Source organism: Gymnodraco acuticeps, unplaced genomic scaffold (genome assembly GCF_902827175.1).
Source record: "Gymnodraco acuticeps unplaced genomic scaffold, fGymAcu1.1, whole genome shotgun sequence".
Classification (NCBI taxonomy): domain Eukaryota; kingdom Metazoa; phylum Chordata; class Actinopteri; order Perciformes; family Bathydraconidae; genus Gymnodraco; species Gymnodraco acuticeps.
Genome location: NW_022989815.1, coordinates 787,872 through 800,427, shown reverse-complemented (window position 1 = coordinate 800,427; position 12,556 = coordinate 787,872). Strand labels below are relative to the sequence as shown.

At 39.9% G+C, this 12,556-nt stretch overlaps 1 protein-coding gene across 1 annotated transcript in view; it reads left to right on the top strand.

Moving 5' to 3' along the window:
- Window positions 1–2,058: 2,058 nt before the first annotated feature.
- Window positions 2,059–12,556, top strand: part of LOC117556020 (pleckstrin homology domain-containing family G member 1) — a 56,409-nt gene continuing 45,911 nt past the window's right edge. The window contains exon 1 of the mRNA XM_034231158.1: window positions 2,059–2,182. Coding sequence (XP_034087049.1) covers window positions 2,095–2,182 — 88 coding nt within the window. The 5' untranslated portion in view covers window positions 2,059–2,094. The remainder of the gene's footprint in view (window positions 2,183–12,556) is intronic.

Sequence of the window (12,556 nt, the reverse complement as noted above, 5' to 3'; positions counted from 1 at the left end):
CTAAAAGATGAAATTCATTATCAAACGATTATATGAAATCTGCATCCTCATCTAACAGCAATCATAATGGATTTTCTATGCTTTTTTATCTGATAACGACTAAATAAATGTCAGTAAAGTCACCACCAGTATAGCGGAAATTGTTTTCAGGACACCAAAGGTTCATGACTGCAAACTTCTCACTTGAACTTAAAACTATTTGGACTATGGGACTCCCACTTAACTGCAAATGGCCGGGCATGCCCACACATGTATGTGGAAAAACAGTTATTAGCTGACTATAATTTATTTCGCTGGAAAACTAGACCCTGACATGTTGAGAGGACACGTTAACAGACATCTGTGGCATTGTTTGTCTGTTCAGCTTCTACCTGAGGGGGAATCGTTATCACTTTCGGGATATCACTGGTTTCAGTTGACAATGAAGTCATCTTGCTGTGAGAAAGATGATATTGTACGGAAAGGCTGCCCGGCCCAGGCCTATTCCCCGTGGGACAATTATATAGACGGCAACCTCTCCAGTGCCTAAGGTATTACTCACTTTTCGGCAGAAACCTTGAGACTGAAAAGTAAAAATGTAAAAGAAAGGGTTTTTATGATGTGCTTCTGTTAGTTAGACAATACATACATGAGCTGCAAACATATCAGTTTTGTCAAGAAAATAAGATTTGAGTGAAGGTAATAGGAAGGAGGGAGGAATAGGTGTAGAAATATGCTCTCCACCCCCCTGGGTTCCTCATAATGACCCAATTTCCATTCATGTCCTGCCCCTACTGCCTAAGCTGTGTTTTTGTGCCCTAATGATGGCCTGATGACGCTAATAATAAAGAGGAAAGGACTCACTTTGGTCTCCTTGACATTATGTTGGCGTGCAGGGAGGTCACACGAATCGACCCATCAATGAAAAGAGATCAGTAAAATAAAACTTTAGAAGAAGGGGGGATAAAGATATAAGTACACAGATCACAGTCACTATTTGTCTCCATTACTCTTTTAACATTAATGGAAAATATCTGCCTTGCCCCATATGTTTCCTTAGAGGTCAAACCTAAAACTATGTGACCTCAGCTACTGTCTGTAAATCCTACACGGACCTTCAGGGACGACTCATTTCCACACCCCTGAAGCCAAATATCAGAGAGAACATTAAACTGTGAAGTTGAACACATAAAACACCATAATATGGGCGCAGCTTGGAGACTGTATATTAAACAGGTTTTTTTTTTAGGCTAAGGCCCCTTTCAGAGTAACTTTCAGGCTGTTGAAAACATTGTGATGTGCATTTTTGAAGAGGGAATTCCACTCATACCAGTATTTTTTAGACTTTGCTTGTGTTTGGACTTGTTTATCACCACAAACGTAAGTCCTCTTCAGTAGTTGGGTGAATAACAATGCATTGTAAGAACTATTATATAAACATTTGCTATTGTAAAAAACTACTGTAATGTTGTAGCTACTCAATTGAAGTTGAACCAGACAAAAGACAAAGCATGATATGATCCTATTGCCTAGATATAAGATGCTTATGGTATTTTCTGCATTCGATGTAGGGATAAATGCCAGAAAGCTATATCTCCAAATCTCACAAATTCAGTAACACAATATAACCTATATTATTTTGAAATGGGACAATCTGTCTAATAAGTAGGCTATATTTTGATGATTATACATTTGATCTTTTACTTCAGTAAGATTTTGAAGGGAGAATGTGAGCTGCAGACTATGGTATTACTTTTTACATTAATCAAAAGTTATAAGAGTACCTTTTCCACCAGTCTCTCATCATCACTGAAAATAAAAATAAAATTGAGTTAGAAATAGGGTCTCTAATGAAAGTTTTTCGTAGATATATATTTCTAATTTAAAAAATGTTGTGTTATTAAAGGCAAATTTGAACCACTGGAAGTATCTCGAAGTTAAATTGCTATCTCCCCACGCACATCAGATGCATGTGACGATGACAGCAACCTGTGCCATGTGATTGAGTTTTTACCACCGGACCAACGAGGACACCGTGTGTGAGCTGGCGAACTTCCCAAGTGGGTCAACGTGAAGGAAGATTTAAGTGTAAAGGAACATTTTTAGCCTCTTCCAATGAAGAACGACTTGTCTCCAGCAGCAGCAGCACGGAGACGAATGTTTGTTTACGTGTTCTCTGCAAAGACAACTCCGAAGAAAAAGAGTGAGTAAACAGTTTTACCTCGAGCCCCTTCTTTGTGTGGAATAAATCTGCTCGTGCATCCCCGTGTTTTCAGTGCAACAGATGTGTGTTTGTGTGCCCTCAGGCCTGACAGCAGACCCGGATGAGCGCTGATAAAAAGATAATGAGATTGATGGTGAAACAGGTTTCATAAGGGATACATAATGACGACCATGGGGCAGGGTTATTCACCCTTGATGATGAGATGGCATGTGTGATGGAAAGAAGGAACATGCAGTAAATAGAGTTAGGGGCCTTTGATGAGACATGATTAACTCTGACCCTTTTACTTAAATAACTGCAGCATCATTTTTACAAAAGACCTGTTTTGCCCAACGATTGATTTTTGATAAGTTTGACAGTCTCAAATCATACTTCCTTTTATTTTTTTACATGGACAGACTTCAGGCTGTTACGCAACAGCACCAGATGGGGAAATGAGGTGGAAGTGAACAGTTTGTTTGGGATTCACAGGTGGCTTTCACACTTCAGTCTTCGCAAGTGATAATTAATGCACAACATCACCATGAAACCAAGTTTGGGTCTATGATTGACAAGGCTCTTTTGACCTACATGTTGTCCTCTACTGCTGTGCTGTCACAAACAAGTGGATTGACATTTTGGATATCCGCCTACCAGTATTCACTATAACTATTTTAGCTTAGCATTAAGACTGGACACAGGGTAAAACAACCAGCCTTCAGCAGATTATCCTAGACTCCAGGAAGTTGCTTGTTCTGGACACGTAACCCCCTGTAAAACATTTAGTTATTGTTTTCTTTACACTTCTTTGTTGCTTTAGAGATGCTGGTGATAGCATGTTGTTACTTATGTATTGCTGGACTCACTATTTCCCCATGTTTCAAGGCTTAATGCTAAAGTAAGCTAAGCTAAAAGGCTGCTAGCTGTAGTTTCAAATGTTCCTTGCACAGTGATACCAATCTTCTCATTTAAATCTTATCAAGAAAGTGAATAAACATATTCAGAAAATTGTGAAACTAGTCCTTCAAGACTAAGATTAGAGTTCTGTTATTTGTTCTATTGAGTTATATAAAAAATGATTAGGTCTCTGTAAGTATTTGGCTTTAATGTTTACTTTGCTTAATCCCTGATTAGATAGCAGAAGTAACTTGGATAGTACCCTTCCTTATAGTTAGAGAAGGACAGCAGGTGTTTTCCCACTTCTAAATCTTGTGAGAATGTAATCTGAGATGTGACGACCTTAGCACCTTCTTCCCCCCGGTGTGCCACCCTGTAATGTAAAACCCAGGAGAGTCCAGATTCTCCTCCCATGTCCTCTCTGTCAGTAGTTTGGTCTTGGTGATTTAATGTCTTCCGCTTGTCTTCTCATGACATTGTGGATCTGCACTCAGAGAGCATGGAGTTCTCAGAGATTATTTTCAAACACGTGAGCAGCCTGGGTCTAGGTATGGCAATGCTGGTCGGCCTGTCATTCGGTTGGTGCACAACGTCAGTCGAGACTAAAATACCTGAACAACTATTTTATGATTGGCATTGGAATTTCTACAGCCATTTATGTCCCTTAGACTTAGAGTATGCATCCTAATGGTTGTGTTGATCTCTAGTGCCATTTTTAAGTCCAATGAAATGTTTCAATAACTAATAAATGAGTTACCATGACATTTGGTACACACATTCATTACATATCCAACTGTTTGGTGTATGATCAAATATCTTCCAAACTAGTAAAATCCTGTTAGCAGCCACACTAAACCGATAGTGAACATAGTAAACATTATGACCTTCAAAACATAAGCATATTAGCATGCTGACATTAGTAGAACTATTCCGCACAAACTCAGTGTAATGGCTGTAGACTCTTAAGGAATACAAAAGAGTCAGTATCATTTTATCAGATCTTTATATATAATAAGGATATCAGTTGTGGGCGAGCACAGAGGTGAAATATGTCCTTGTTTATCAAACAACCATTAGTTGGCGTTGTGTAAACATCTTTGTCACCAGGGAAAAAAATTGAAGTAGTGAAGTCTGGTCAAGTTTATGATGAGCTGCAGCTGTCAGGTCACTTTCTTTCCTCTCTCGCTCTCCTGATTGATGTTTTTACTGGATGTTTTTCCGATGGATGGCTCCACAGGATGTCCCGCACTATATCACATTTCTTTCCCTTGAAGATTATCACTCCACAAACGGCTGTGTATGTGGAGTTGAGGTCCAGGTGGCGTGTGTGTAACTGTACATCACTCGTGTGTTTGATAGCAATGGTTTATAGGGAAAATGGTTAAGTGTGTTTATGTTTATACAGTAAATGCCTGCGTTTGATGAATATATACCTGACATCCTTATGTTCAGTGTCATCAAACTATTTTATCTCTGCCTAAAACAGTTCCAGATAGCACGCAGAGTTCAAACGCACTGCATGCGGAAGAAACCCAACTGTGTTTTGGCATGATACTGGAGCATATTGGATGACTACAGCAGTTACATAACTTTTTGAGAGTTAATAACAACAGATTAGAAGGAGAGTTCACCAGAACATATTGAATGGTTAGAGACAAACTGGAAACAACTATTTTCTTGTCACAATATCAAGGCAGTCTGATGATGGGATTTGCCGAACCCTTATTTTGTACTGAGGGCTACCTTTTGTTAGTGTTTTTAAATCCCTCCCTGGTAAACTGTTGGTGTCAAGAGATGCGATATCCTCCTGTTTTCCTAAGCTCTGCTTGAGGCTGGAGATGCCTGCAGGAGGAGGGCAGTGAGTCTTTCTATGGGGGGGTCATGATCTTTCACCTGCTGCTGGCCGTCCCCCTTGCTAGGAGGTCACATGTAGGAGCTGAGGCGTGAAGGAGTTGACAAGAGAGGGCCAGCAAAGGAGGATGGGAAGAGATGGAGCGATGAGTAGATGACAGAAGGATAAGTTAATGGAAACAGACTTATTATGTCTGTGCTGTTCTATCTTCAACACTTTGGAAACTTGAGCTTTTGGTGCAAACAACTGAAAGCAATAATGTATGAGTGCATGCTGGGTTATAAACAATGATGTAATACTAGTAGGACAGGCAGAAATGAGATGGTCATGCAGTCTTAAAGATGTGCCTCATTATTATTGCACATCTATCATCGCTGAGCTTTGTATCAATCAGACAGCCCTTGTTTTAGCTGCATTGCTGAATGAGTTTTTCCTGCTCTTCATACAGGAAAAGGAAGTGAGCTGTGCTAACAAACAGGGCATCTAGCTTTATTTAGCTTTAGGCCGCACACCCTGCGTAAAAGTTGTCGTTGTTAACCTTTAAAAGCCTTCAATTAAAGCTTTCATCTCAGCTAGACAGAAATATCAGCATTAAGACAGGTACTGCATTTATCTGAGATTTAAACACCTGTCATTATCACTACTTGCTCTGAGTCGATATGCAAACGATTTCGCCAATGTGCTCTGACATGCAAAGCATGCCCTTTCACATGCAAAATGCAGCCTGGCATCATAAGAACAATTGTAAAGCTGAGGACATGTAGTGCTTCCTCATCATTATGGTTCAATTCAATAACGTTTGACAAAGTGGAAAATATCATCCAAATGAAAAGCTTTTTAGTTGAGCACCAACAGCATGCAAGGTTGTTCACATCATACCTGCATGTTATGTTTAATATTGATGCTTTATGGATGAGGTATCCACTGCAGCTTCCTGTTATCATTTCCAAAATTCACAGTTTACCCCCCTTGTGTTGTGTGTAGGTGTTTGAGCGTGCATGTCAGAGAAAAAAAGATATCACCGTTTATATCACCATGTGTTTCCTGTTTTATGCTGAGAGTGAATGCACGCATGCATGTTTGTGGTTGTGTCTCCAGGTCCAGCCCATATTTCCGTGGCCCAGACAGCATAAGGACACGCAGAGACCTGCTCCGTGTTGCACTGGGATATATTTGGATTATTGTGTTGGTGTATGACTGTAGCTATAGGAGGAACTTGCTTTTCCGAAACCCATGTTTTTCCAGGTTATTCATGCTGGATTTCTACAAAGCACCAGGTGGTCAACTTTCAATTAATTGTTTCTAATGCTATAAACTATAAAGCATTATGAAAATGCACGTCAGCAGTTACAAAACAACTAGGTTGTTATAATAAACACCTGCAAGCAAATAGTTCAATGCAGCCTGGAGGTTAGAGGATGAGCGATTCAATAGAAGTGAAAAAGGACTCTCTCGTCTGTCAAGACTTGATCTAGATGTAACTTGGGGCTAAATACAAATAACCCACATAGGGAACCATGACCTGAAATGTCCTATACACGCACACACGGCTGGCATATCCTGAAGTGACCATCTTTCCAGAAGCATCATTTTAAATGTTCTTATCTTCTATCTATTCATTATGAACTAATGTTGCATGCAAAGATCGGTGTGCATATAAATTAATCTTTTTCCATGTCATGCTGTTAGTTTAAGTTGGGTCTTTTGGTCGTAGTCTGACGTATTGCTCTCTAAAATGGGAACTACAAATATTATCATCTTGTTCCCTTAAGTTTCTCCTACTGTCCCTTTGCTTTAACAAGTACTTATTGACATTATCTACTTTCTTTTGAAGTCAACAATGACTTTTTTGATCATTAACCATCTATTTTTAAAACTCTTTTAAGTCGTTTACATTTAGACAGCTACGTGAAGCTGATGGTGCGCCAAGATGGTAGCATTTCAATTTGATGTCATTTTCTGCCTCAGTGAAGAAATGACTTTGGTCATCCCAGGTTTTTAGGTCTGCTGGTGTGCATGTGTGTGTGTGTGTAGGTATGTATGTGTCTGGTTTGAATCAGTGAAAATGCCTCAGATGATTTGAGACATTTGGATTACTAAGGGCACAATGGAGTTGACCTGAGCTTTCAAAGAAGCATGAAACATAAAACATGCTGATGATTACATACACACACCTACTTCAGATGTTTAATGAAGCGTGTGCGGGCATACTTCTGCGCATTATGTACTGTATGTCATTCTCCCTCCTGTGTGTCTGATAACACCATCCTGTCTGTGTTTGTTCAGCAGGAAAAAACATGCTAGCAGAGATACCTATAGGCTGTGATTTAAGTGCATGTGTGTTCTCAGGCTTCTTCTATACTTCTAACCACCACTTACAGTACTTTAGAGATCTGCTGTAAAAACATGTTTTGCGTAATTACAAGGTTTGTGACGACGACAGGGAAAGTCTGGCCCGCTGCTGACTTAAACATTTAGAAAGGTAACCTTAGAAAATATTTTAATGCATGCTTTCAGAATAGATTTTAATACCCACTTGGTGGAACAAGAGTTGTTCTTAAGAGAAAGAATACCAAGATTGTAGAGTTACTTAGATTTGGATTAGTTTAAGTGCCACTTAGTAAAGATTTATTCTTGTATAAATGACTATGCTCATAGGGCAGACGCTTCTTAACACTTAAGCATGGGAGGCATGTGGTGCAGTGGATAAAAGCGCCTAACATGTAATGTAAGTCTGTCAGAACGCACAAAGACTGCATGAAATTCCTCTAGCTGCATTGTATTTTTCAATTTGTGATATTTTAAAATGTTATTATTAAAATCATGACACCTCTCAGTACTTACGTTTTCTGCTGTTAAAGGGAAACTGCAATTGTACGCTCATTAACCACCATCCACCACAAGTGTTAAACAACAGCTGTGTAGTTGCATTGTGGGTAATTTAGGCACCAGCTTTTGACAAGGAAGAAGAATGTGTGGAATACAAATAAGAGGATATCTCTGGTTCTGATGCACCCTTTTTACAAATATTTTTAACACTGAAAGCACATGTTGTTAAGATATTTTGTTCTTTATGGAACATGGTGATGTTCCATGCTTTTGATATTCAGTACACCAAAAGGCTTTGCACTTGCCTCCCCCAGCTCCATGCTCCGTACAGGTTGTAGCCGTGTAAACCAAAGGCTAAAAGGTCGGAGGTCAGGGCCAGGGTGAGACTGAAATACTCCGACTCTCAAGGCAGCGTGCTAATTCCAGAAAGCATGAAAGGAATCCTAATAGTAGTGGCTATATATGGCAGGGCAGGTCAGTGGACAGGTCTTCCAGTGGCTGTAGACACTCTGCAGTAAGAGTCTGTAAACATTAAAAAGGATGAATGTGGTGCTTTCTAGTTTGTGCTGAGTGTGTCACAACTCACCGTACAGTGGAGAGTTAACTGTGTATAATAAGGACATGTAAACACATCTGCTTATCTAGTGTGTGTGTGTGCCTACGTGTGCCTACCTATTGTCTGCCTTATCAATGCTGATCATTCAAAGTTCAACTCATTCATCCATTAATATGTGGGCATCACACTTCTTTCCTTCTAATCAACACACACATCGTAGATAACAGTCTTATCAAGCCTTAGATGAAATCAACATTAAACATGTATTTTCCACACTAACGTACTGTATACTGCATGTTCTAAGATGCGTCATATCTTAATGCTGTGATGATTTTGACTTTTGAAGGATGCAAGCAATGTTACGTTTTTATTCTGGAAACCCTTTAGTGGATGTCCTTTGCTTCCAAGATTACATATGAAAGCAACATGTGGTTCTTGTTGCAGAGTTAAGTTGATTGTTGGAGAAAGTAGAAGTTTTCTTCTTAAAGGTGGGGTAGCTAAGTTTCAGAAACCGGCTCGAGTGCACTAAAATGTGAAAGTACACAGCCGAAAAGAATCCGCCCCTTCCTTCAGAGCACCTCCTCCAACACACATGAACGCGCACATGACGTCAGCAGACTGGTGAAAGTGGCCGCCTGTTGCTGGCGAGTCATTGAAGTACTGCTGCAATGCACGCCCAATGAGGGCACGAGATACATTTGTGCGTGCACGAGATGTTAGGCTGACAGACAGGGCGGCAATTGTACTTTTTACACTATTACGGGTTCCACATTTTTTAATGGATTTTTTGTCAAAGCACTTAAGATATTCATTGCTATCGGGATGTTAAGAGCTTTCCATGGAATATAACAAAAAGTGTATCTCGAGCCGGTTTCTCAAACTTACCTACCCCACCTTTAAATAAAGGCAAATCTAGATAGAAATATATATATGTTTAATGGGATGGGTGACTTTACCCTTCTCTTACTTATTTTAATCCACCACCAACATTTCTGACAAAGTTGATCATTAAAATGCAAAAGCTGTTCAAGCCAAGTTCCCAAGCTACATATTGAGAAAGAACCCTCATGGGGCTACTGTAACTCACTTCATCATGTCACTTGGTGAAACAGTCCTTTAACGATTCGTCGGATGTGTCCTACTGGGAGGAAAGAGAAGAAGAAGAAGCAGAGGAAGGAGAGTGCTGCGATGGGTCAGGGGTCACCAGCTATAGACAGAAAATGTCCCTTGACAACCAGTGGCATTTTTATGCCAGTCGCTAAGATTCCTTGCTAAGTTTATCAAGGTGGTGAGGTGGGAAACTATGTGGAGTTTAATGTTGCGGTGGAGAAAAAATCCATGTAGTTTTATTTAGATCAGTCCTACATTTCAGTGGGAATCTGTTTCTAGTGAGAGGGCGAGGAGGTTATAAAAGAGTGACCCCTTGAGATGGGTGGATAGTCTCTTAAGTTCCTGCACAGTATGTGTAACACTTAATTCAAATGTGTAATACTTTTAATGTAGTTCCCATAGTTGTAATGTAGTTCCCATTTTTATGTATTCAATATCTTACTTGCACTATGTCATCTGAGCTCCTTCTATTCCCTGATTATTTTTAAACTATCAAATAATTTATGAAATCCCCTTGTGTTCCTGTCTTTCAGGGCGGGTCAGTCACTGGTTAACCTCAAACATGAGATGTCATCAAGTATAAATAAAACAGATTAAAGTCTGATGACTGAGGATGAAGCTATGGGAGTGGGGGATTTAGTTGGGAGATTATACTTTCTGTTTCTTTGACAAAGATTGATGCAACATCATTTGCATGGGTTTTTCTAGAAAAATATAGTACGAGGGCGCTGATCTTGTAAGATATATACATTTTTGCCCGTAAACAAAATGGCGCTGCGGATGTAAACAACAACGCGATGTCGGAGTTCCGTAAAAACAAAGCTGTTCATGCCGTCTGATGGTCTATTTGACACGATTTTCATATTATTGGAGTAATTATAAAATGTTTGACTAAGAAATATTGTTTTCTGGCATCACTTTAAAATTTCACGTGGACAATGTGCATTTTGGGCGCAGCACCACTGTTAACAGGTTTAGACAAAACCCTGATTTTGGTTATGTTCTTTGCTTTAGATCTTGGGAGAACCCTCACTATTTGCAAAGAAATACATTGGGTACAGTTTTTCTTTTACCCAATCAGTCATATAAATACCATGACAGATAACCAGTGAATCATTTAGATAATTTTAACGAGGTATACAACTCAACAATGGTCAGTAAATGATACTTCAATCAGTCACCTATATCTGCTGTTTATGGTGTTTATTCGGGGAGAGAGTTTTTCATATTCACTGCACTTTTTTTAACAGTTTGAAAACCAAAAGTGATTTCTTGCACCAAGTGGTGTTCCACTTAAGTCTGTGAAATAATGAGGTTGAACCAGAAAGTGAATGTGTGCCATTGTTGGCCTCGGTGCCGCTCTCCTTCCTCCACTGTGCTCCCCAAGGCCCGGTATATGAGGCTGGCTTCTTTCCTCCCTGATTTTGTTATGTCTACAGTCTCCCCCCTCCGCCCCCCCCCCTATATACTGCACTATTTCTATCCTCCATTCATTTTAATGTACTCTTGAAAGGCGCTGCGCAATGAAAGAGGCTATAGGGAAGGAGAAGAGCGGATAAGAGTCAGGCAGCCTATTAAATGTTAAATAAAAAGCTGTGGTGAGGAAGTTGCCAAATTGCTACTAACAAACCTTTTTTTAGCTCATGTATTAAAATAGAGACGAACCAGCTTGCCTTATGGGACCAAAAAATATCCCAAATAAATTGTTTTGGTCCTCCAGTTGCAAATCTGTTTCCACTCTTTTCCTCTGCAGAGTGGTGTTTTAAAGAGCAACAGGCTGAGTGGAGGGAGCAGCTGTGTTTGGGCTGTAATAACTCGCACTCAGACCAACTGTCCGTGCAGGGGGGGGTATAAAGTGTGTCTTGCTGTGTACCCCCACGCTTGCATACTTGTACGTCATTCCATTGTTTCTTAGAAACAGCCGGTAACCAACAGCAGGTTATCAAAGGTGTCGCAACAGTTATTGGGGCAATGAATGGAAGATGTGTTGTTTTATCACTTGTTAATATCCAAAAGCAATAATAGTGTTATTTAGTTTAATAAAAACACTGAGATAAAGGTACATGTATTTAATTACCTATAGATAAGTTAAAACCCCAGGCATTGTGTGCTAGAGGTTAAAAACTCCACAAGGCACCTTTTTTAATTGGCTCCAGTTTAACAAAGGGGTAAATGTCAAAGTCCAACCTGAATAGGCTTGTCACACAATAAAGGCTAATTCATACTGTCAGTATCCTTAAAGAGGTACTTTAAGGCCTCACTTTAATCTTCATGATACAAATGTCGTCATCCACCCAAGACCTTAAGTGTCTACACGCTGCCCAAATGTTGTATCCGTGCTCTCTCTTGGTGGCACATGCACCTCTAGCTGGTTTGCAGAGAAGAAGATAACAAAGAAAACATTGTTTGAAGAGAAGTTGTTGAAGAGAACCTCTACTGCTGTAAGTGTTGTTATATGGTTTGTCTGTAAAGGAATATAAAAGAAGCCAAATGTCGTAAACTCGTAATCACCAACTGGAATGGAGTTCAAAATGGGAAAATGTGTATTATTTGAACGCCACTCCAACTCTGACCCTCATCTGTAGTATGAGCGCAGCTGTCCTCGGACGTGGAAAGTATGTCTTAGTTTTAAAACACACACCTGGCCAGGTTCTAGCTCTTAATTTAACAGAAGCTCCATAGTTGTCATCTCCATCTCTGTGTTTAGCAAGTCTGTCAGCACTCTGCAAGTTAGGCCACTAAATCTAATAAAGAGAATACCTCAGAGACGGAGGGAAATGAGAATCTGTAAAAAAAAAAAAAGTCTGATTTTGTGTGTGTGTGGCCTCGCATTACTATACTTGTGGGGACCTAAATCTGTTTACACAGTCACGTGTGAGGACTCGCCTCCCTTATGGGGACAAATTGGAGGTCCCCATGAGGGGAATCATTCATTTTAGGGTGAAGACTTGGTTAGGTTTAGGGTTAGGGTAAGGGTTGGTTATGGTTAAGGTTAGGATAAGTCTCCAAGAAATGCATGTAAGTCAATGTAATGTCCCCTGAAGTGATGTATACATGGTATGTGTGTGTGGTGTGTACACGTTAGAATTCCAAGAGCCCTGTGTGGTAAATCGCTTCTTTTTTTTTGGGG